Source organism: Kogia breviceps, chromosome 7 (genome assembly GCF_026419965.1).
Source record: "Kogia breviceps isolate mKogBre1 chromosome 7, mKogBre1 haplotype 1, whole genome shotgun sequence".
NCBI lineage: Eukaryota > Metazoa > Chordata > Mammalia > Artiodactyla > Physeteridae > Kogia > Kogia breviceps.
The window spans coordinates 32,785,270-32,812,457 of record NC_081316.1 but is presented as its reverse complement, the minus strand read 5'-3'; the positions used below and the strand labels follow the sequence as shown (position 1 = coordinate 32,812,457).

Genomic DNA, 27,188 nt, shown 5'->3' with positions numbered 1-27,188 from the left:
CTTCCCTGGTGGCGCAGTGGTTGCGAGTCCGCCTGCCGATGTAGGGGACATGGGTTCGTGCCCCGGTCTGGGAAGATCCCACATGCCGCGGAGCAGCTGGGCCCGTGAGCCATGGCCACTGAGGGCGTCCAGAGCCTGTGCTCCGCAACGGGAGAAGCCACAACAGTGAGAGGCCTGAGTACCACAAAAAAAAAAAAAAAAAAAGGAATACAAATTTAAAAAAATAAAATGAATTAATTATAATCTCAAATAACCTAACAATAATATAAATTCCAAAATAATAGCATACATTTGTGATGTACTTCACACCAGCCTCCCTGAAGAATTCCTATTTGTTGGCTTGTTCAGGGCAATTTTAATAAAGAAGATGGACACATTCTAGACTACTCCCATGTCCAAGGGTATAGGGCAGTAGTATTACTGGCCTAGCTTGGGTGGGGTGAATTGTCTGATCAAACAAAAATAATAACCTCTAAAGACAGTATAGGTACAAACCACAAAGCCTCAAACTGAGTATGAAGAAGTTTGAATTTTATTGTAAAGGCAATAAAGAAAAACTAGAGTTTTTTGTTTTTTGTTTTTTTTTTTTACCAAGGAAAGAAGGCTAAAAGAAAATTTAAAAAAAAAACAAATATGGTGGAGTATGCTGGATGACTTTTTGTAGGAAAGACCAGAGAAAAGTAGAGTCTAAAGTCAGAGAACGTGATGAGACAGTTGTAGCAATCTAGTAAAGAATGGAAATGAGACATACCTTCAGTATCATAATAAAAACAGTAGAGAGGGAACAAATAGAATTTATGACTCACTGGACATAAGCAGAAAACTAGTCTTGAGATTGAGGCAGAGATAAAATGTGTGAGACTCACAATAATGATCCCCTAAAGGTATCTATATCCTAATACCCAGAACCTGTGAATATGTTCTCTTATATGGCAAATGAGAATTAGTAGAGGTATATAAATTAAGGATCTTGACATGGAAAGATTATCCTGGATTATCTGAATGGTTTCAATGTAATTACAGAAGTCTTTATAAAAAGGAGGCAGGAGAGTCAGAGTCAGAGAAAGTGATTGTCATTGAAAGTAGGAGTTGTGTCCACAAGCCAAGGAATACAGGAAGCCTCTAGAAGCTGGGAAAAAAAGGAATAGATATTCCCCTAGGGTTTCCACAAGAAATCAGGCTTGTCAACAACTTGACTTTGGCCTAGTGAGATTTAGTTTGGATTTCTGACCTCCAGAACTAGAAATTTGTGCTAAGCTACAAAGCTTGTGCTGATTAGTTACAGTGGAAACTAATAGTGCAACTTGCCATAGACAATAACATAAAGAAAGAGAAGGTTGTGACTTTCCTTTTAAACAGGCTGATTTTGAGGAATCAGAAGCACATGATGATTTGACACATATTTCAAGGAACTTAAAAAAATGGTATGGAAAGACATGGGCATAGGACTGTTTGATGAGTCATAGGTGTAATAGGATCTAAGCTTTTCATAAACTCTCAACTTTAGGTAGAGACAAGAGGAAGAAGAAGCAGAATATAAAGCAGAGAAGTATCAAGCAAAGTGAACAGAGCTGGAATCAGGGGAAGATGATGGAAGTTTTTCAAGAGGTCAAAGTGGGCAATTTTCTAGAAGAGGAGATAACTATTACAGATAATACAGGAAGGTCTGGGACAGTGAGGACTGTGCTGAGCCAGAGGTGTCTCAGTCCTTGAAGAACCTTTGGTTTAATGTGCTTGCCCATTTGTGGAATACAAAAATATACTTTAGAATATAAATACAAAACGTTTTACTGAGAGTAATAGTAATATTCTACAGGATTAAAAATAAAAATAAAAAAGTTGTTTCTTGGGAGCAAAGTGGCATTACAAGGACAGAGCAAGGTAAAGAGGAAGTTAAAACCGTGCCATGGACTAAAATTGTCTATTTTGCAGGTGTACCATAGGGCCTGTGTTGTTAAATTAGGTTTTAAATCGTTAGAGCAAAAGCAGCCCAGTCCAGTATGTTTGGAGTCAGACGGTTTGGTGCTAAAACTTCATTCTAGTTCTTTGTTTATTCTATTTCCTCTTTTGTGAAATGTGGGTAATACTATTTACGTCTTATGGTTAATGACAAAATTTGGGAGGTAATGTGTGGGAATGGACATGCATCTGCCATGATGTAGTAATTATAAAAAGATATTTTTACTAGGTGATAACAAAGAAAGAGAGAATAAGAAGAAAACATAGACTAATATTAGATAAGAGAATATATGTGAATACAAAAAATACCCATAAATACAGTAAAAAAAAAACCCAACTATTTTCTACTTATTCTCATTTCACAATTATTTGAGGTGTCTATTAATTTCTGTGATTAATCAGCAAGCTATCTGTGTAGTTTCAAGGGCTATCTCTCATCCAGGATTTCAACTGATACAAGTATACACTGAGTTGATGATATCTGTCTAACAAAGGCACAGTTCAGATAACCTTCATTTCTTCTCAGTCTCTTTCAAATTGATAATTACATAGTAAAATATCATCTGGGTCCATCACTCCTAGCAGTTATCATCTCCTAAAAAAATTAGTATATACAAAGACAAAATAGATTCATAGTAACATAGGAAAGGTTTTTACCTTCATGAAATCAATCAATTCCACAGTAAAGAAAAATGAGATCCTTCTAGATCATATCTCAAAGCAGTATATTCAGTCCAGGTTTGTATAGATCACAGAAACTCCTCAATGAACATTATGAAAGGAAGCATCTGACATCCTTCTTTCATGAAGGCAAATGCTTTTCTTTTTAATGACAGCCATGGTGAATAAAACTTCCAGATATGTTTCACCATGTTTTAGAACTTCTAGATATGTAGTTTAGAGTTTAGGACCTGTTAGTTAAGATCTGAAAAGCTAAATGGAGTATCAAGAAAGTAGCTAGAAAGTTTTATCATGCTTCCCAAGACTAATATAAGGAACAAGAATCTGTAAGAAGCTATTTGGGCATTAAAGATGATTTGCCTATGGCAAATGTCTAATCAGTGATAGTAAATAGTGAATGGGTGGAAAATCACTCCTCTCTGCCTCCATCTTTTCCTCTGTCTTTCTTTGATACCAATTCCATATGCATAATACTAGTTCCACTGTATACTTAAAAAGTTATTTTTTAGTAATATGAATGGCATAGTGAGTCATCTGTGAAATTCATCTGGCATAAAAGTAAATTTTAAAGGACTCGTTTTCTGCTGAACGCTTCATTTCTTCAGCATTATCCTCAGACCTGCATTCAAATTTCTGAGGAGGCAACCTGTCAACTTTAATTCACATCAAAGTTTCTTTGGAATATCTATGCCCACAAATAAAGGATACTGATAAAATTTGCTCACTATTTAAAACAATATGTTCATGGTTCAATAACCCACAAAAAGGCTGAATGAATTCCAAAGGTTTTTTGAAATAATAATTTCTGAGTGAAAGATAAAACATGAGATTATAGAATTTAAAAGCAGGGTTTCCCTGGTGGTGCAGTGGTTGAGAGTCCGCCTGCAGATGCAGGGGACACACGGGTTTGTGCCCCGGTCTGGGAAGATCCCACATGCCGCGGAGCGGCTGGGCCCGTGAGCCATGGCCGCTGGGCCTGCGCGTCTGGAGCCTGTGCTCCGCAGCGGGAGAGGCCACAACAGTGAGAGGCCCCGCGGACCGCAAAAAAAAAAAAAAAAAAAAAAAAAAAATTAAAAGCAATTTGAGAAAAAACATAGATTACTAATATTTAGCGGGTGTCTTTCCACTTACTGAAATCTTTAATGTAATAGTACCATAATTTTACATATGTTGAATTACACCTACCGATTTGAAAAGATATTTAGGAATCGAATTTAAGAAAGGAGCAACACAAAATGTATGTAGAATATTAAAAATGGCTCATTTTGTAAAAGTTAGGAAATATAATCAGATATTATTTTGTCTACTCTAGTACATTAACTGGAAAGCACCCAAGGAATCATAAATTCCATCATCTTGAAAAGACATTAAAAGTAGTCTACTCCAAAATTCTTATTTTAAACAGGGAATCTGAGATCAAACAGTCAGTGGCAAAGGTCATGCAACAACTCTGACTCAGAGATCATTAATCTCTCATGGAGTAATTTTTTAGAGAGCTTTAGTGATTAACCAAAATATTATGGTTAAGTTTTCTAGTGAAGGAAATGGCATTTTATTGTGGTTTGAATTGTTTTGCTTGATAATTAATGATGTTGTACATGTTCTCATAAGCTTATTTGTCATTTGTATATCAACTTATTCAATTCTTTGATGCTTTGTAAAAAATTGGCTGTTTATACTCTTATAATTGAGTTTGTTTCATTTATATACCTTGGATTCAGTTTCTCTGTCTGATATATATTTTGCAAATACTTTCTCTCAGTTATGACTTGAGTTTTTATTCCCTTAACAGTCTGTCAGTATTGAAGAGCAAAATGTTTAAATTGGTGAAGTCTAATTCATCAATTTTTTCTTTTATGTTTGGATTTTTTTAGTCTTATCTAAGTAAATTTTGCTTATCTCAAGGTCATAAAAATTATCTTCCAGAAGTTCTATACTTTTATCTTTTACATTTAGGTCTATGATTCATTTTAAATTAGCACTTGTGAATGGTGTAAAGAAAAAGTCAAGTTTGGGACTTCCCTGGAGATCCAGTGGTTGGTCAAGTTTGGGACTTCGCTGGAGGTCCAGTGGTTAAGATTCCGCCCTTCCAATGTAGGGAGCACAGGTTCCATAACTGGTCGGGGAACTAGGATTCGGCATGCTGTGCGGTGCTGCCAAAAAGAAAAAATAAAAGAAATTAACACAGCATTGTAAATCAACTATACTTGAGTAAAATAAATTTTGAAAAAAGGTCAAGTTTGATTTTACACATACATATACATAATCTTCAATCCTTTATCACCATTTATTGAAGTTATTACTTTTTACACATTGAATTATTTACATTTTTATCTTTTTCAAAAGCCAAATGGCTATGTATGTTTTCAATTGACTATATTTGTTTGAGCAGATTTCTGGATTCTGTTTTAATTTATTTCAGTATATGTCTATTCTTTTTTTTTTTAGTATATGTCTATTCTTATGCTAATACTACACTGTCCTTATTAATGTAGCTTCAGAGTTAGTCTTGAAATCAGACAGCATTCAGTCCTACACTCCAGTGTTTTTTAAAATATTATTTTAGATACAAGTTTTAGGGACAGTTTAGTACATTTACAGAAAAAAAAGAAATCCTACGGGAATGCTAACCTGGTTTGTATTTTATCTATAGATTAATATGGGGAGAACAGGTATCATAAGAATATTGAATATTTCAGTTCAACAGTATTTAATGTTTCAATTCATAGACATGGTATATCTTTCCACTAATTTAGAATTTCTGCCATTTCTGTCAGTAATGTTGCATAATTTACAACATATAGGTTTTTCACATCTTTTATTAAATTTTTTCTAATAATTTTAAATGTTTTTTTTCCATTTTTTCACACTCTTCTTCCATTATTCCAATACACATGTTAGTGTTTTTAATATTGTTCTAAAGATCTCTGAGACCCGTGCCATTCATGTTTTTTCAAGTTTGTTTTTCCTTACAGCTTTTCACAATGAATAATTTCTGTTGATATCATTTCATATTTAGTAGATTTTTCTTCTCTCATCTGCATTTTTTTGATGTCTATCCAGTGAAATTTTTCTTTCTAGAATTTCCATTTGGTTCTTTTTAAAAAATATTTATTTATTTTATTTATTTTTGGTTGCATTGGGTCTTCGTTGCTGCACGCAGGCTTTCTCTAGTTGCGGCAAGTGGGGCTACTCTTTGTTGTGGTGCGCGGGCTTCTCATTGCAGTGGCTTCTCTTGTTGTGGAGTGCGGGCTCTCTGTGTGCAGGCTTCAGTAGTTGTGGCTCATGGGCTCTAGAGTGGAGGCTCAGTAGTTGTGATGCACGGGCTTAGTTGCTCCGCGGCATGTGGGATCTTCCCAGACCAGGGCTTGAACCCATGTTCCCTGCATCGGCAGGCGGATTCTTAACCACTGCGCCACCACGGAAGCCCTGGTTATTTTTCATAATACAGTTTTTCTGCTAAAATTACCTATCTCATCACTAATTAAGAACATGTTACCTTTAATTTTTTGATAGTACTTTTAATAACTGCCTTACAATATTATATCCAACATATGAGCCATCTAGATATTGGCTACCATTGTCTGCTCTTTTAACTTCAGGTCATACATTTCATTTCTTTGCATACCACTAAGATTTTATTTTGTGCTAGACACTGTCACTTATAGATTACAGAGATTCTGGATTTTATCTTCAGAAGAAGATAATTAATTTTTGTCTAATAATACAGTTAAACACTGATATTTACCTTGATGTAGAGTTGACTTTATATTCTGTCAGTGCAGATATGCGAAAAGTCCATGATAAATCTTAAGCTTCTCTCACTTGACTGAGCTAAATCTCCAAAAATTTTCCCCCAGCCCCACCTCCCAGAATCATATCTAGGTTTTGATTTAGACTTTCTTAAGGCAATCCTAAAAGTGGACTTTATACTAGGGCAAGACTGAGCAAACTTTTTCTGTAAATTATCACACAGTAAATATTTTAGTTTTTGCAAACTTATATGGTCTCTATTGCAACTACTCAATTCCACCATGGTAGCACAGAAACAACTAGACAATACATAAATAAATAAAGGTGGCTGTGTTCCAATAAAATTATATTTATGAAAATAGGCAGGGACTTCCCTGGTGGCCTAGTGGTTAAGAATCTGCCTGCCAATTCAGGAGACACAGGTTCAAGTCCTGGTCCGGGAAGACCCCACATGCTGCAGAGCAACTAAGCCTGTGCGCCACAACTACTGAGCCTGTGCTCTAGAGCCTGCAAGCCACAACTACTGAGCCTGCCTGCCACAACTATTGAAGCCCGCATGCCTAGAGCCCATGCTCCGCAACAAGAGAAGCCACCGCAGTGAGAAGCCTGCACACCACAACTAAGAGTAGCCCTGCTCGCTGCAACTAGAGAAAGCCCGCGTGCAGCAATGAAGACCCAACCCAGCCAAAAAAATAATTAATTTTAAAAACAACATGCACATGTTAAAAAAAAAAAGGCAGTAGGCTAGATTTGGAATTTGGGCTGTAGTTTGCCAACCACTGCTCTTGTGCAAGGCTATTAACCTAAAGGCTGTCGCTTTGATGCCTGTGGTGTTGATAACGTTTATGAATGTCTATAGAATGCTAGCATCCTTTTGCAGTGCTCTACCTCTAGGGTTTCTGTTCTGCTGTGAGTCATATAACAGTTTCTTTGTGATTAGCCTTGTGTAATGTATTGCTCTGTGTATGTGCAGTCCAACTCTCAGCCAAGAACTTGCAGGAACATCTCCCAACAACCTGACTTTTGGAGGCCCTGCCCTGCTCACCTCACTTTTCTCTGCTGCTCTGCCCCATATACTCCAGCCATTTAATCTGCCACAAACTCTGATCTCTGCCTCCACAGTTCAGTACAACTACAGTGATCTGCTTGGAGCTGAGCCCTTTGCACTTAGGTCAGGAAATTGTCCTCAAGTAGAAACCTGGAGTAGTCATGAGTCTTACCTAGTGAGGTTTCAATATTTCAAGGTTCACAGCTGGGCATGATTAGCTCATAATTGTTTACAAGAGGAAGACTAGTCCAAAACCAGTTACTGTGTCATGTCAAGAATCTTGAACCTTTTTATTCTTAAATAACAAAAATATAAATATCTAACAATAATTTAATTAATAAAAATGAATTTTATTTACTCACAATAACGAAAAATACAAATAACCAAAAATACAAAAATAAAATTCATTTGACTTCAGGTGTGGTTTGACTGTGAAGTTTTCTAGGTCACCAGATCCTATACTATCTATTTTATATGCTTTGCTTTCGTCTGTAGGACAAGTTTAACCTCATGTTGTCCTCTTTTTTTTTTTTAATAAATAATGCCCATTAGAGCTTAGACTTAAACATCCTCATACTATACTACCAAGAAAAAGAGAATATACTTTTTATTCACTCAAATGAAGAGAGGCAGCTTTCATCGCAGAAGCCACCAGTAAATATCTTCTTGTCTCTGGCCTGACATTAATTAGATGTCCAAACCCAATACAATCGTTTGACTAGGGAGTTGATATAGAGTAATTGCTTTAAGAAATTGCATCCTGATCTCTGGAACTGAGTGTTGAGATATTGTCTCCTAAAATAATATGGCTGAGAAAGAGTGTGAAGCAGTCACCTCCAATGTCTAGGCATTTTTGAGGGGAGAAAGGGAATTGATATCGAGAACATAATAAAAAATTATTCACGATAAGTTTTCTTTAGTGACCATAATCACTACAATGCATGTACACATACACATAATGGCAATAAGATACTTATAAGAATTTAACTTTGAGAAAAAATATGTATATCTGCTCTTATTTCCCAAAGAAAAGCCTTGCTGAACTTTATAATTTTTACATATTAACATTGACTTTTTTTTTTTTGCGGTACACGGTTCTCTCACTGCTGTGGCCTCTCCCATTGCAGGGCACAGGCTCCAGACACACAGGTTCAGCGGCCATGGCTCACAGGCCCAGCCGCTCCGCAGCACGTGGGATCTTCCCAGACCGGGGCACGAACCCGCGGCGGACTCTCAACCACTGTGCCACCACGGAAGCCCCTTCTTCCTATGTTTTATCAGAAGATTAAAGAGTTGAGACCTTAATTAGCATTCAAAAGTCTGCACTGTCCCTCATCTCTTTTCAGTTTAACCCAGTATAGTCAGGGATTTAATTTCTTTAAATGTTGTTGACTCATTATGTCTAAGGCATTGCTAATTGATAAGACTCAATGGTGACAAAAAAAAAAAAAGGTTTAATTTCTTTATCTTGGCATCTAAGCTATTTATCAGCCAACTGTATTTCAATCGATCTTATAGAGTGTGTGAGAAAGAGAAGAATTATTGTGCATATCCTTAGAGGAAAGTCAATATTTCTTTTTTACTTTTTTAAAAATTTATTTTATTCAAGTATAGTTCATTTACAATGTCGTGTTAATTTCTGCTGTACAGCAAAGTGATTCAGTAATACATATATATACATTATTTTTCATATTCTTTTCCATATGGTTTATCACAGGATATTGACTACAGTTCCCTGTGCTGTACAGTAGGACCTTGTTGTTTATCTATTCTCTATGTAATAATTTACATCTGCTAACCCTAAACTCCCAATCCATCCCTCCCCCCATCCATCTTCCCCCTTGGCAACCATGAATCTGTTTTCTATGTCATGGAGTCTGTTTCTGTTTCGTAGATAAGTTCATCTGTGTCATGTTTTAGACTCCACATATATAAGTGATATCATATGGCATTTGTCTTTCTCTTTCTGGGAAAGCCAGTATTTTGACTTGCTCCTACTGCTGTGTCTCAGTGGAAACACACACACACACACACACACACACACACACACACACTCACACTCACACACACACACACAATCAATGTAGCCTAGGTGTTATACTTAGTTTAAAATGAACTGTGATTTTGTTCCACATTTTCTTGGCTCCTGAAAAACAAATTGATTCTCCGAGTTGAATTATAAAATTCATTTGTTATAATTTTATACTAGAACCTGTTGCTTGGAAAAACCCTGCTCCATGTGTGTCTCTGGTGTGTTTATTCTCTTTGGTGATGACCGTTTTGGAGCCAACATTTTTTTTTTTTGAATACCTGGCTGCCATAATTCTTGGAACAAATTTGCAGCACAGTCAAGACAAATGGATAGAACTTCATGGCCCCATCATCCGTGCCTTCTTCTTCTGTCACTACCCATAATCTACCTTCACATCCCATTCACAAGACATATATGCTTTCCGTAGATCTCATGTGTTTAATTTATGTTTAATATTCTAATACATTTAGTGTTAAACTCGTTTCAGGTCCTTTTTAGGTATAAATATTTTCATATTCTACAAATCTCAGGGAAATTCACCAGAAAATTAGAAAGAAGATACCTTGATAGTCTCACCTAGAGGGAAGGAAGTGGAAAAGGATTAAGATAATCCTTGTCCCAGTGAGTTTTCGAAAATATTGAATTACACACCTAATGTATAAACAATGAATTAGAACCTTGCAGATGTATGCATTTGCCAAAATTTTGTAAAATGGGTCATTAAAATTTCAGATAAAATTTAACTGTCTACATTATGTCCTTTCTGTTTGCTTCATTCTACGACTACACATTTAGGTTTCTTAGGAAAAAAAAGACAGTTTTTGCATTAAATACAGCATTGATTTCATCCTTCATAATCTAGCCCAATTTAAGGTGGATCCTTGAGAAAAACAGCAACGAACAGCTCCAGAATTGATAGACCAGATGGCAGAGCCAAGCCAGGCTCCAGTGTTTTGTGGTCTATAAAAACTTGGAGCTGTGGAGCTTCACAATTTTTTGAGTAAATTAAAAATTATTATATGGACTCTAGCCTCTCATGTTATAAATCTCAAATGAGAAAATATACTTACATAAAGATTAAATGTTAGGTTTTTTTGGTGTTATTCTTATTAGGAAGAATACTCTGACTTCTCAGGCCTCCTCTGTTCTCTATTGCAGCTTACACACACGCTCAGCTTAGCAGTTAGAGTCTCATATTGTGATTTTCACTTTACATGCTTGCTGCCTCATGTGTATTTTCAACCTATGTACACAGATGATGTTTCCTTCTTAGTCTGAACAAAACTAATCACTTTATAGATACTTATTCAAAGATTGGATGTGAGTGAAATCTACACTAGATTCACGACTACCTCCCCTGAAACAACCCTATCCTTTTTTTCATGGGAATTAAATTGACAAAGCACATAAATGACTTAAAACAGACAAAATTCACAATCCAGTAAACTCTCCTGTCTTTCATAGGTTTTCTGATGCTTTAAAACCCACAGACCTGTTTTTATTTTCTATAATTTTATAAATATGATATATGATTTAATCCAGTAGCTGATCCTTTCAAAACTAAGACCAAAGTATGATAATATGAGTCCAAATCTGCAATCCCTGTGGTTACTTTTCTTACTGTTTTTGTGACCTTTTGTATCCCAAGATCTCTTGGCCAGACTTTACCAAGTTCAATGAGTTCTTAGAAGAGGTAAATACTTGAAATCCTGGAAACTAATGGCAATGAGCTTTCAAAGGCATATTTGCTATTTCTGTTGGAATTCATTCAACCTGTCCTGATACAGGCTTCCTGCATGGCTGTACACCCTGAAGTCATTGTTTAGTGGGACTGCAGATAATGAATGACAGCATCTTGAGGAGAGAGGCTGCCCACCTAAAGGACCCTGAGGATGAAGATATCATGACATGTTTTGTGGGGGGTAGAAAGGTGTTCAAGACATAGGCAATTTCGGGGCAGCGCTAACTCCCTTCCAGCTGGTGACCGAGAATGTTGATTGGCACTGCGGCTGGTGCTGACACGCTTGCCCTCTTGCCACACGAGTTCCCAGGAACTTGCGTACAGCCACCAGGGGTGTGGGGATGGCCACTATCCCACTAAGGCCCACGCGCTGCCCCACCCTGTCTTCCCTAACTCCTGTCCTAGGCCTAGAAGCTGGGCACAGACAGAAGGACCACTCTTCTTCCTTCTTTGGGGCCTCAGTCCTGTGGACAGAAGCTGGCTCTGGCAGGGCCTATGGTAGCAGGGATTGTCACAGGGGAAGTCTTGAGTGCTCTGTGGTTGAGGAATGCATCTGGACCCAGGGCAGCCGCAATGCAGGGCCAGCAGTGTGGCCCAAGTCCGGGCCAGGAATGCGAGACTGAGGCCTATGGTCCTGAAGCCCTCCTGATGTGCGGGCAGGTGGCCAGAAAGACAGAGACACACAGGCCAAGGGGGGCCCACGGTTCAGAGCTTATGAGAGTCCACTCACTTGGAGGTGCCCTCAAATTGGAAACAACCCTCTTCATCAGTCCTCTCTCTCTCTCTCACTCTCTCCCTCATTCACAATGATTTTATTCTTAAACATTATTGTATATTTAGAAGTGCACATATATATTTCATGTACATGATTAGGTTACTGTTTAAGGGCAACAGTTGCCTACTGGAAAATTATTGTCCAAAAGAGTCAAGTGTGGAAAGTAGCACAGATTGATTTAGGGGATGAAAACTATGCATGGACACAAAGAATGGATATAGGTTTTCATAATCAAGAAAAATATCCTCACCTTCTCCTCCTGCCTAGGTGCTTACCATAAGGCAAAAAAAAAAAGGTTATTCAAGGACAGTGGTGCAGGGTGCTATTTTCCAGACTGTGAGGGAGAGAAGGGAAGAGCAAAAGACAAGTAGGCACTTTGGTGGTTGGCTACAGCCTTGCTACAAACCCACAGCATTGTAACACCCAGGATGGAGATCCAGAATGGGGACGTCCTGGTCACTGCAGAAGTGATGAGCCCCCTGTGCTGACTTCTCCCAGGCGAACTCAATCCCCTTGCCTCACAAGACCATCAGAACGAGCGTCTGTTCCTGCCAGATTTAAATTTTTTTCATTGGCTAAATGTAGGAGACTGACAAAAGCCAGAGGTGTAGCGAGGCTCTGAAGCATGAGGGGAGGCTGGCCCTTCTGCAGATCCTGTGTGAGCCTGCAGAGCATCTCTTTGTCAGTATATAACTATAGTATATACAGTAGCTAGGCATTGGTGGAGGCAGGACTTTAAAACACATCTTCCAAATCTGAGGCTCTTTTCATTTGCAAAGATACAGAGATATGGTGGGATAGAGTTATACTGGTTTAAAAATAAAAATAGAAAAAGAGTAAATACTACTGTATTAGGCTTCTCAGGGTGCCTTAACAGAATGGGTGGCTTAAAAAACAAAATCTATTTTCTCATGGTTCTGGGATCAAGGTGCTGGCAGATTCATTTTCTAGTGAGAGCTCTTTCTGGCTTGCAGATAGATGGTGACTTCTCACTCTATCTTCCCTCTGTGTGAGGGTGGAGAGAGGTCTCTGGTGTCTCTTCCTCTTCTTATAAGGACAACAATTCTGTGGGATCAGGGCCTCACCTTTATGACCTCATTTAATCTTAATTACCTCCCTAAAGGCCTTATCCTCAAACACAGTTACATGGTGTGTGGGAGGGGTGTAGAGCTTCAACATCTGAGTTTTAGGGGGGGACAAAATTTAGTCCACAGCAACTAGAAACATGACTGATGGATTTATACCATAAATATTTTCTGGGACATGAGCTGGAACTTTGCAACTAGACATTTTGACCCAGTGAAACATTTAGTGTATATTCATCCAAAACAACGTTTTCTGCAGCTTAACCAAATGACCATGTAATAGGGTATTTTTAACCTGCATTGTAAATGAATTTCACAAGATTTTTGTTTTTGTTTTTCTAATTCTTTGGCAATGAATGAAAGATACTTAAAGTGGAGGGGAAAGGCTGTAGAATTTACTAAAAAGATTTACCTCTTTCATTTTACAGGCCCAACAGCTTACTGAACTGGAACGAAAATTAGCTGTGGCGAAAAATGAACTGGAGAAAGCAGCTCTTGACCGGGTAAGTTGACATCCATGAGCCATTGGACTTTGGTTGAAGCAGATGAAGCTAGGTGTACTCATTGCTGCTCTTGATTTATCAATGCAATTCCAGATGCTGTGCATGTAATATGGTGATAGAATTCATGAGTGTTTGATACTTTCTTTGGAACTCAATTCTTTTCTTATTTTTGCTGCTATAGTAAATCTACTCAAGGTTGCAGCTCTGTGATTACATGGCTTTATTTTTCACCTTACTCGTACACTTGCTCTATACTACAGTGAATAAACATACTTTAAAGCATCAACAAAGATGTCATGTATTAACTTTGTATGAATGAGTTGTAAAGCAAATGGAAGTAGTCATTGACACTTTTTATTTTGGAAATCTTAAAGTCCTGGTGGAAAAGGCATAAAAAGAAGAAAGTAGCTCTCTTAAGCAACTCTGTTTATACAAAGATAATGCAAGAGTGGCTGACATTCCATCTTTATAACAGCTTTATTGAAATAAAATTCACGTGCCATAAAAGTCACACTTTTAAAGTTCACAAAGTTGTACTATTATCAACATTAATTTCAAAAGGTTTTCTTTGCCTCTTTTTACCTCATTTCATCTACTTCATTTTATTTTTGTTAATGCCTCATTGTGTTACAATTGTACATGCTCAGAATAAACCACAACTCCCATCTGATGCCTACCTTTGCCTATCAATGCTCTTCGTATGAGACATGCATGAAGAATAAGGAGTTGGTATATGGAAAGGGAAATATAACATGGAGGAAGGAATTAGTCATAAAATTTAGAATTATGGTTCTGTTGCTTTATAGTTACAGTATTTGGAAAAATTTCTTAATGCCTCCTTTCATTTTTAAATCAACTATATAAAATTGTGGGAAGTAAATATTCCTTTTTTCTTTAGTTCACCCAGAACAAAAGGGTAAAATGATTTTTAAATTATTTCTTTGTTCACTCAGCAAGCATTTATTGAATCCAAAGTAATTTTCTCTAATTCCTAAAACATATATCTAGAAAATATTAATACAGAAAACTCTAAATCTGAAAATGAAATCATAGTATTTCAGACTTGAGAAGATGAAAAACACCCACATTGCTCTCAGTCAGACACATGAAAAGTCTATGATGTAGCAACAGGTCCAATCCAAGAGTAATCTGCATTTTAACAAATATTCAATGCATCCCCTGCCTGAGATTAATTCTTGATTAGATTGGAGTTAGCCATCATTCGGTCTAACAATGGAAAAATAAACCTTCTCTATATATCATCTGGAGAATTTTTGGTTCATTTATACACAATATTTGGCATGTAATAAAAATATTTCTAGACATGTAAAGAGAGAATGCAATCTGACCAATATAAATAAAGAAGACAAGAGATGTACACCTGGAGCTGATTCAGATATTGGAATAAGAAAATAAGTACTCAAAAATTTAACAACTATTATATACATATATATGCATAATATTTCTATGGGCATGTATATAGCACTACATATATTACAATAGAAGAAATATAAAACAGGTAAAAAGGCAAAAATTTTCACTAGACTTGGAATCTATAAAAAAATCAACTAGCTATTCTAGAATTAGAACAATATAATTCATGCAATTAAGAATTTAACTCATGTGTTTAATAGCAGAATGGATGATTGGACATAGTAGAACTGAAAACTAGTGAAATGAAAGGAAAGTTAATATCAAATACCTATACTAATGTATAGAAAGTACAAATGAATGGAAAGTAAGCAGAAAAAGAATAAGAAATGTATAGGACAATTTCAAAATTTCTAAATTCTATAATTGTTGTGCCAGAAGAAGTGACAAACAGAGCAATATTCACAGACATAATGGCTAAATATTTTCAGTAACTTTGAAAGATATCAACCACAGATTCAAAAATATAAATAATGCACAATCAGATTAAACACAAAGATAACCCACTTCATAGTCAAATTGTTGGATATAAAAAGATGAGCTAAAATAGAAAGTGAATAGTAAAATGGTAGATATCAATTTAAGTATGTGAGTAATTAAATTTTTAAATGGTTAACATATTCCAAGTACAAGGCTAAAATTATAAGACTATATTAAACAAAAACTTCATAATTCATACAAAAGACACCTTTAAATATAAAGAAACAAAAGATCTATAAGTAGGAGAATAGGGAAAAAAAGATGAACTCTGTATACAGTAATACAAAGAAAGCTTGTGTATCAACATGAACATCATTAAAAGTAGACTTGAAGTAAAGACTTTTTAGTGATAAGAGAGTCTCATATGGATCAGTCCAGGAGAAGAATATTGCAATCCTAAATCAGTATGCATACAGCAATATTTCTTTAAAATATATATAAATTTTTTAAAGTACACTTAAGACCCATATATTTTTTCATTATCTGCTATATTTCAATAGTTTATTTTAAAAAAATACTTAACCTCACCAGAAAAGTGGAAATGTGAATAAAAACAATGAGATAACATCTCAACACTATCAAATTGATAAAAATTTAAAAGTCTGGTGATACCAAATTCTGATACATTAGTAATGGGAGTGTAATTATTAAAATCAGTTTTTAAAAGTGTGTACCTTAGAATTTTCACTTATCCATATGTACTTGGAAACGTGCATAAGGACATTAAATACAGCAGTGTTTGTATTAATAATAAAAGGAAATAATTTAAATATTTGCTGTTAAAATTAATATATATAATCCATGTATTTTCTATATTCATTTTCAAATGGTAATCAAAATTTAATATTGATAAATATAAAGATACCTGTATCAATATTGATATATCTATAACATACACTGTGGAATGAAAAAAGTCAGAATTATTATGTACAGTATTTAACAATTGTTCAAATACATGAAGCATATTTTGTTTTGATTACATATCATGAATAGAGTAGAAAGATACTCATATCAAATTTATGGACGCAATCACCTTTGGGGAAAGATGGAGTGAAATAACACTAGGGATGCTTACAGATATATCTACTGTTTCTCAAATGTTCTATCCTTTTAAAGCTGTACAATCTTTAACTTACTCATATGCATATGTATATTTTGTGCATTATATACATACATTATATTGCATGCTATGTATATATACATTAGTTACATGTAATAAATGTGTACATGCATATTAAAATATCCATATGCATATATTATCATATAAATATATTTAATATAATTATGTAAGTATTATATATAACATATTATATAATTTAAATGATGCTTTTTAACATTTAATTCAGGTTGCTATTTACCTGATGTTTGTTATGTCTTTCTCTATGCCCCTATATTTTTCAAAATAAGCAGTTTTAAAAAATGAAAGGTTCTGTCTGCTGTCAAGGGCTTTCCATTTTTGTGATCAAAACTTAGCAATAATTTTATTTGGAACAATAAGCAAGTAAGATGATCACATTCATAACTTATTTTGCAATATTATCTGTATACATTTAGCAACTTTGTAAAGAAAGGAGGTTGCCTTCTAATCACCAGTTAGAACCTACAGAATAGAAGAGATGGAACATTTTAGGTAGATTCATTTTGGAGGTCTCATTGCCTCCTTCTCACTATACAGTGGTTGTGAAAGACCACAACTTCCTTAAGACTTGGATCTCACATAGGCATTTTCTTCATTTATATGCGGCCAAAACCTCTTCATAGCGAGCATAACTAACGTTTCAAACAGGATATCTAGAAAGTGTTGCATTAGGGGAACTGTAAGCACATTTTGTGAATTATAAATATTTTCCTTCTTAAGGTTTACATCTTTGGGATAAATATGGCTTTTGAATGAATAAGATATTTTAACAATTTCGCTCCTTTGTGATTGTCTCATTTTATATTTATCCAAGTAATTAATATAATATTTAAGAATTTTAGGGAAACCTGCCTGCTTTTCTGTAGACTAGGTCAAATATAATTCACCTTACCAAGATTCCACTTTATGAGATTTCTTTAATTTATAAAAGAAGTTTATACCAATTAGTTTTTAAAAAGGAAACGACTCTTTATAGAATTGGTAGAATCAGAGAATCAGAGGTACGTATAATCCTGAAGTTCAATTAGATCATGTTTTTTTTGTTTGTTTGTTTTTTGTGGTACGCGGGACTCTCACTGTTGTGGTTTCTCCCGTTGCGGAGCGCAGGCTCCGGACGCGCAGGCTCAGCGGCCATGGCTCACGGGCCCAGCCGCTTCGCGGCATGTGGGATCTTCCCGGACCGGGGCACGAACCCGCGTCCCCTGCATCGGCAGGCGGATTCTCAACCACTGCGCCACCAGGGAAGCCCTAGATCATGTTTTTATTTTTCCTTTCTTTGCTATCCCTGTTTTAAGTTCTAGAAAGACGTTGAATTTCCAAGATTCTGAGGCAGGCTCTCCCACTCTGAGTTTTTAATAACTATAATGGTTGGAATGTTCTTCCTTACATTAAATTTTTTCCCTTACTTAACTTCAAATAATCCACTTAGTCAGTGAATGACTATATGAGTTTGAAATGCTTTTTGTGTGACCACTATGTGCCAGGTGCTATGAGAAACAGAAAACACTTATGATACACAATCTTGGGTCCCACATCTCTGACAATTTTGTTGGGCACCAAAAATTGGGAAATAATTATACATTGAACCAGGAGTTCAGAGAAACACAAAGAGTGAATATGTGTATTTTAAGTACATGTGAGTTATAAAAACTGGCTTTGTCACATGACGCTTCATGGGCAAATTGTAGTTTGTCCTGAGTCACAGAACTTGAAGATGATGTAGTTTTTTCTCCTTTGTCTTATCCATCCTATGCCTTCCTCCTCCCCACTTCTACCAAGAGCACTATGTGCTTAGCCCTCACAATGCCAGACTGGATTCAGGATGCGAGATTATATGTTGTAGTGTTTAAATAAAGGTCCCCACAGTCAGTCTGTCTGTGTTCAGATCATAACTCTGTCACTGAATGACCATATTCAAATCGCTCAAACTCTCTATACTTCACTGTAAAATGGAATAATAACAAAAATTCACTTTATAAGGGTGATGAGAAAATGCTATTCATCAAAAAAAGTAAAGTACTGAGAATTCTTGGCACATGAAAAACACTCTGGAAGCATAGTAATTATTATTATTAGTGAATGAGATCATAGAGAGAGTGCTTCTCTGTGATAATTTTTCTCTTTAACCTTCAGGATCTTGTCTCTCCTTTTGCTACAGTGAACTATAAAAGCATTGCATATTACTGGAGGTTGATTTCAACAAATCTCATGTAAGGTATGTTTGAGGCTCATAAACTGCAATCATAAAGTCAGGTAGAAATGCTAGCTCACTTCAAAATGGATAAAAACTACAGTTTAATGAAATTGCTCTTCACCTTTCCCCATCATTTTTATATGAGGATTTTAAATTCTCTTCAGGTGTCTAGTTCCAAAGAATGTTATATCCCGGCTTCAAATAGCCTTAAATACTTAATAAATATTATGAAAACAGGGCTTCCCTGGTGGCGCAGTGATTGGGAGTCCGCCTGCAGGTGCAGGGGGCGCGGATTCGTGTCCCGGTACGGGAGGATCCCGCGTGCCGCGGAGCGGCTGGGCCCGTGAGCCGTGGCCGCTGGGCCTGCGCGTCCGGAGCCTGTGCTCCGCAACGGGAGAGGCCACAAGAGGGAGAGGCCCGCGTACCGAAAAAAAAAAAAAAAAAAAAAAAAAAAATTATGAAAACAATATCTTCACACTCTAACTTGGTTCTCATTTCACATTTCTCATGAAAGAAGTCTCAGTTTACTCTCCCAATAAAAGCAATAATAATCTCAAGATCTAAGAATCAATCTTGGTTTTCCAAGCAATCAGTTATTTATTTGGCAATATCTTATGAATTATAGTTAGCCTCAGCTACTGGAATGTAAAAACAACTTTATGGTTTGGAAACTATCTCTCAAATTCTTATGTTAAAAGTTTCTATTGCATCTGACCCTCACAAAATTTCACCCAGAGCAGCATGCATTATTACATTGTATTACAGATGACACAAGTTAGGTGATCTGCACAGACTCCCAGGACAAAGTAGTAAAAAAAACAAGAACTGTTCTTGCCACAGTGTGTCTGGCACACAGCAAGAGCATAATAAATAGTTATTGATTGAGTAGATAGATGAAGGTAATATAACTTCATAAGTTAACACACATGCTATTCATCCTACTTACAAGGGACATAGAGATCACCTAGAGCAGAAAAAATAAAACTGCTGAATGACTTTATAGGATTCATAGAGCCAATTTCATGGTGAAGTAAAGGTAAGGGGAAAGGCTTTGGATTCACAGTCCTTCACAATCTTTCCAAAGCCAGCTGTCATTGGTACACCCAGATCTCTCTGAGGACTTCACATCTTCATTTAAATAAATGAAGGTAGACAGGAATATTACCTTGTGAACTTTTATTTGTCAGGAGGTGAGAAATTAGGGACACTGTTGTCTTTGCAATATATATATTCTTGTTCCCCCCAAAATGCATTTTTCTGAGAAAAGTACTCACATACAGACACACACACACAATTGCCTTCTAAATCTCTCACCGTCTCAAGATCATATATATAAACAAAAATTTCTTATAAGCTTTACATATTATACAACATAAGCAGTAGTATTTTAATGTCTAAAATAATACTTTTTGTGTTATATAATATACAGGATAAAATGAGAAATATTTCATTATTTTCTCACATAAAACATATCCTCTGGAGGGTTTGCTTTATTTATTCATTTAACAAACATTTGTTGAGTTAGAAACCAGTGATTCTCCAAAAACATACCGGCCCTACTGTGTAGCACAGGGAATGCTGCTCAATATTGTGTAATAACCTAAATGGGAAAATAGTTTGATAAAGAATAGATACATGTATATGTCTAACTGAATCACTTTGCTGTACACTTGAAACTAACACAACATTGTAAATCAACTATACTCCAATATAAAATAAAAATTTTTTTAAAAAGAAAAAGAATACCAGCCCTCAAAGAAATTACATTGTAACAGAAATAGATATAACGATAAGATAATATGCATTTATGACAAGGGCTTCATAGGACATAATTTAAGAAATGTGATAGAGACTTTGAAGAAGATAATATGTGAGCTGAAACATACATTTCAAGTGGAAATTTCCTATGTAGATGTTTGGAAAGAGGGTTCTGCAGGCAGAAGAAACAGCAAGTGTAAAGGCTCTAAGATGGGAATGAACTTGGAATGTTCAGTGGGCTATAAATAAAGGACATTGTGACAAGCAGGATCTTCATAAAGACTTTGCATTTTACTAACCTGTGGCAAAGGAAGCGGGAAAAGTGTTTTGGTGTGGGGAGAAGATCAAGGGCAAAAATAAGGCTGATCTTAAGAGGGAATAGGTTGTACGATCTAGAGCAAAGTATACTTTATATGGTTTACATTGTATTTCATTAGGTGACATCTTGTTCCAGTGAACTTCAAAGTGAACAGTGACCTTACCTGTAATTTTAAAACAGACTACAGCTAGCAGTACAAATTAAAATGTAATGCCATTTTGGTGTAAAAATCATTATCTGGGTCCTGCTCATGGGATGGGTCAAGCCAAACCTGAGTAGTGTCAGTAACAGGCCCTATTAAGTTAGAGGGACTAACTAGAAAGACATGGGCTTTTTTTTTTTTGGTAGAAAGGTGACCAAACTGGAGCAGCATTGCTCACAGAAACCTGTGGTCTCTAGTAGGAAAAATCTACAATATAATGAAGGAGAGGAGCCAGAATCTAATATTGGAGGCCAAGTCATAGGCTTGTGATCCCAAAATAAGAAATGAAATCAAAAGCTAAGAGATTAAGAATAGGTTGAAACATAAGAGCAAAGATAACTGACTACAACGGATATGAAAGGTGAGGAGTTGGAGGTTATATCTATGTGTTGTTGACACTGCCATCCAAGGTGACCCTGAGAATGTCAGGAGGCCTGTAGGAGCAGAAGAGATGATTGCACCAAGTTCAGATGATTAAAGTAGCATATATGCCTATCCCATTGACTGTTCCATTGGAAAATGTGTCCTGCCTAAACAATGTTTACTGAAAATGAACTATTAACTTGATGCTGTTCATTATTTACTTTTGGCATCCAAGTTCAGCCATTACTCAGGAATTTGTCTATTATGTCAACATATACTTCATGACTGTTATAGACCCAACTTTTACACATATACTGTAAGAGAAGCCATGATATGAATGCAGTGAATAAAATAACTATCATTACTTCCTGCATTATCTAAGCATTGAAAATCTACATTTCAAAGCCATGTTAGCTTTGAGTGCTGGCCAAGACCTGACTGACCTTGTCACATTAGCTCTATTTCCATTGTCTAATGATAATATAAGAAAACGAAAATATATTTAAATTGTTCAATGCCATCTGGAATATTTCACTCCTGACACAGCACCCAGTGCCATGATCTCTTATTCTGTAGTGAGAGGAGGGAAGGGGCATCCAAGATTATAACAAAGAATCAATAGGAAGGGAAATCTGAGCCATTACTTCATTTCTTTTTATTGATATAGCTTGTCAATTTCTTTCCCTGACAAAAGAGAAACAACATTTTCACCTAAGTCATTTATTCAAAAACTTTTTTGTGTGTGTTCATTCTAATGTGCCAGGGATTGTGTTATGTGCTAGCTATACAGTTCTGAACAAAATAGGCAACTTATTCATATGTATATACATATAAATTAAAATCAATGATAAATTATATGAAGGAAACAAACAGGATCAATCATAGAAAGTAATTAAGTGGGGAAAGGGCAAGAATCTAGCAACTCAGGCAAACAAATAAAAGGGACCATTTTGAATATAAGGTTACCATTCAGCTTAGCTCCCTCTCATCCACTTAAGAAAGTCCCTCCATTCTAGTTCTTATCAGATTTTTATTTTGTCTTGGACAACTTGACAGGGAAAGATTAATGAGAAGGAAGTACCTGTTTGTCCTATTGCTTATATATTGCCAGTTGCTGCTCTTACTGTTGCCTTTTAAAAAAATCTCTTGATATGACCAGAGAGAGATTTCTTTAACTGCTATTCTAGCAATAGACAATCTCATCTTAAGGATAAATTTTATACCACATGTGAGTAGAAAACACAGAGATGGGCATTGGTAAGGATCAAAGTCATAGTCACTACTCTCAAGAAATTGACCATAAGGCTTTATAGGAGACAAGAAATAGGATGGGATACAACATGCAAGTGTATTCCTGATATCATATATAAAAGGCAGTAGTTTTGTTGGGAGTATACTACTTTGACAGGAAGAGACAACAGACTTTGCTGCTTCATTGATCCATGGGTACAGTGAAAGGGTAAACTCCACATATGCCAGTTTGTCCAGGGATATGGCTTTAGCACCTAATCCTGTCTTCATCTCTCTCACCCCAAAGACCATATTTCATATCTTGAAGTGGATGTTTATGTGTTATTGTCTTACTAGGGTCTATGCATGTCCCCAGTTACCACTGAGTTACCATGAGATTTTCCCAAGGTTGTATGTCTCTCTTCATTTTTGCACCTGGGGATGTCTTTGTCGTTTTTACTCAATTTTGTATCATTTTTAAAACTTGTCAGCAATTAAAAATATTTTTAGCAGTGGGATTTGGGGGTTAGATGGGAATTAGAGATGGTTGTCTGCCTTGGGATGTAAACCTAAAGAAAAAAATAGTCTGCAATAAATGATGGAGAGGGTGTGGAGAAAAGGGAACCCCCCTACACTGTTGGTGGGAATGTAAATTGGTACAAACACTATGGAGAACAGTATGGAGGTTCCTTTAAAAACTAAACATAGAACTACCATATGATCCAGCAATCCCACTCCTGGGCATATATATGGAGAAAACCATAATTCAAAAAGATGCATGCACCCCAGTGTTCATTGCAGCACTATTTACAATAGCCAAGACATGGAAGCAACCTAAAAGTCCATCGACAGAGGAATGGATAAAGAGATGTGGTACATATATACAATGAAATATTACTCAGCCAAAAAAAGAATGAAATGATGCCATTTGCAGCAACATGGATGGACCTAGAGATTATCATACTAAATGAAGTAAATCAGAGAGAGAAAGACAAATACCATATGATATTACTTATATGTGAAATTTTAAAAAATGATACAAATGAACTTATTTACAAAATGAAAACAGACTCACAAACTTAGAAAACAAACTTATGGTTACCAAAGGGGAAAGGTGGGGGAAGGGATAAATTAGGAGGTTGGAATTAACATATATACACTACTGTATATAAAATAGATAATCAGCAAGGATCTGGGAACACTACTCAATACTCTGTAATGACCTATATGGGGAAAGAATCTAAAAACGAATGGATATATGTATATTATAACTGAATCATTTTGCTGTACACCTGAAACTAAAACAACATTGTAAGTCAACTATACTACAATATAAAATTTAAAAATATTTTAAAAAAGAAAAAAGGTTTCCTTTATAGTGAAATAGAAATAATAATGCCAGTTTCAGATGTTTGAAAGCATAAAGTTATTTTTTGCATGTGAAAGTGCTTAGAATATTATGATATACTATGTTAATAGAAAATGTTGATATTGTCACTTACAATCACATCCAAATAACTCCTACCACTTAACAGGGCCCAGAGGTAATAAGAGTTGTATCAGAAATTGAGTGGAGGTACACGCCTATCTGAGAAACACAGAAGCCTACATCACAAGAGGAGTCATTAGTAATAAAGAAGGTTGTTGCTAATAGAAAGATGGCAGGTTTCTAAGAAGGACATGTTCCACTTTAGAGTGACCCTAGAGTATATTTCCTTGCCAGCAAAGTATCATGATTGAAATTATGTCAATTCAAGGGGAAAATGTAAGATATGTCTCTGAATTCCAGTGTTCAATATATATCATGAAACACATTAGCTCCTAAAAAACAGACTGAGGGTGTATTAGATGGCATGTCATAATGGAGTTTATGTTAGGCAATTGCGTTTGAAAATTAATACGTGTTTGTGTAGGGAACAAGTGTAGGGTAGGAGGAAAGGGAGAATCTAAGCAGGTAAATGATGACCGGAACCACATGTAAACATTGTGTTGTGATCTCTCTTGTTTTCATAGGCATCGCAGCTGAAAGCAATGAAAGAGACGGTACAACTCTGCCTCTCAACTGTTTTTAATGATCAACCTCCTCCCCCTTTGAATCTCTTCAAGCCGAGTCCAACTCAGATATCAATTCCATCCATGCCAAATGACACTAAGATTGCAGATGCAAGGACAAGAAGCAAGGTACACTTTATTTGTTCTTTGAAGAGTAAAATCGAGTAAGGTACTCACTTTACTTCATTCTGTATTATCATGAAAGTGAATCCAAGTAAGATATCAAATTCATTGAAAAATCAGGAAGTAAATGGGAGATAGTAACCCAGTTTCTATAGTCACTTGGAGAATGTTGGAAAACAACTTTTCTTTAGTAGAGAGCCAGCTGTTTCTTAGGCAGGATTATTATTATTATTATCATTATTTTACAATAGTTAAAAGAAAATATCTTGTATTACATTCCAGTATATACCAGAGGTCTAATATGGAAAATACTTTCTCCTAAGGTATAACCACCATCCTTACAAAAGTGGATATGTTTTGCAGAAATTAAGTCTGTAGTTCTCAAGATTGCCTGTACATTAGAATCACTTGGGATACGTCTTTTAAAAAAAATCCTGATGGGCTTCCCTGGTGGCGCAGTGGTTGAGAATCTGCCTGCCGATGCAGGGGTCACGGGTTCGTGCCCTGGTCCGGGAAGATCCCACATGCCGCGGAGCAACTAAGCCCGTGAGCCATGGCCGCTAGGCCTGCGCGTCCGGAGCCTGTGCTCCGCAACGGGAGAGGCCACAGCAGTGAGAGGCCCGCATACCACAAAAAAAAAAAAAAAAAAAAAAATCCTGATACTTGGGACTCACCCTGGACCTTTTAAAACAACTTCTTTCTGGTTTGATTCCAGTCATCATTAGTTTTTAAGAGCTCCTTAGGGGATTTTGAGATCAACTGACTTCAGCAAATCTTCCTTGCAAATCCCTACCACCACCCTACTTTAGACAGGACAAAGGGGGCATTTCAGTTCTGCTTCTGTTTCAATCATCAGAACCTTCAATCTGCAGCCTCTCCATTTAAATAAATCTTGGTAAACTGAAATAGTTATTGCAGAAAGGAGTTTAGTTTCAGGCAGTATACTTGAAAGTGCTGGTTCTCTTATTACGTGCCTCAGATCACTTGCTATTAAAATAAATGTTATAGATACCAGTCCAACTTCTAAAGCAAACCTCCAGTGGACTGGAGGAGGTTGGGCAAAAACCCCTGAGAACCACTGTTACAAGTACCTAATGATGCATTACATCTGGGGCTTTCTTACTACTTGTTTCTGTGATTCCTTATATTTGGATGAAAGGGGATATGGACAAATTGTAGATTAGGGAAATACTATTTTCAGATGAAGAGTCAAAACTAAGTAAAACAAAATAAATCTTCTAATGTTCTGTTTTTGTAACTGGTCGATTTCTCGATGACACATTAATCTGTATAATCTCGTTTTTCTGTCAAAATCATTTTAAAATATGTATTTCCATTTCACATTATTCTCTTGTTTTTTATTACATCCTGAAGGATCTCAAAAACTTTTAGGCCAATATTTTTCTCCTTTATACCTTTCCGAACCTTCTTTGAAAACTCTAGGTCTACAGTATTTTTTTAATTCAACCAAACTCAGGGAAGAAATTCGCATAATAATGTATTTTAGTTATGTTGAGGAAAACTCCTGGGTAAATTTATTGAAACAGGTCATTGATTGAATGCACAGCTACCCACACAATCTCCCCCACCTGCCAGGAAGCCACGTACTGCCTCACTTCATGTTAGTCTAAGGGAGGAGCAAAGATTCAGCCTTATTAAGTCCAGTGACTTTGGGAAAAGCAGCTTTGTAATTTTATGGGCGCATTACACTTGTCTCCAACTCAAAATACATTTATTTCAGCCCATTATTAAAACTGGGCTCTTTATGACCCTGAATGTGTAGAGGAAATTACTGATTGTTACTTTAGCTGATTTACCATCAATAAACATATGTCCTGTTCATTGAGATAAATAATAAATATTTATTATTTCTCTTGGCTTATCACAGGAAAACATAGGAAGCATTTAGAGGCACGTGTCTTAGAGACTGCTCATTTTTCAAAAAATAATAACAGAAATCCAAAATGTTTAAGATAAAGTTCAATAAATCTAAGTTGATGTACTGTAGAGAATTTCATTTTACAGATTAGCATTTAAAGCTTCTCTCGGGGCTTCCCTGGTGGAGCAGTGGTTGAGAGTCTGCCTGCCGATGCAGAGGACATGGGTTCATGCCCCAGTCCGGGAGGATCCCATCCGCGGCTGGGCCCGTGATCCAAGGCCGCTGAGCCTGCGGGTCCGGAGCCTGTGCTCCGCAACGGGAGAGGCCACAACAGTGAGAGGCCCCCATACCGCAAAACAAACAAACAAAAGCTTCTCTGGCATTTATGTTTTGCTCATAGTCTTTATCTTTTCAATAGTGGTGGAAATTGTATTTTATGTAT

General features: G+C 36.3%; 1 protein-coding gene across 3 annotated transcripts in view; it reads left to right on the top strand.

Moving 5' to 3' along the window:
* Positions 1–27,188, top strand: part of LUZP2 (leucine zipper protein 2) — a 415,984-nt gene that overhangs the window by 347,747 nt on the left and 41,049 nt on the right. For all 3 annotated transcript variants that reach the window (XM_067038081.1, XM_059068958.2, XM_067038082.1), the window contains exons 8-9: positions 13,503–13,577; positions 24,706–24,873. In XM_067038081.1, coding sequence (XP_066894182.1) covers positions 13,503–13,577; positions 24,706–24,873 — 243 coding nt within the window. The remainder of the gene's footprint in view (positions 1–13,502; positions 13,578–24,705; positions 24,874–27,188) is intronic.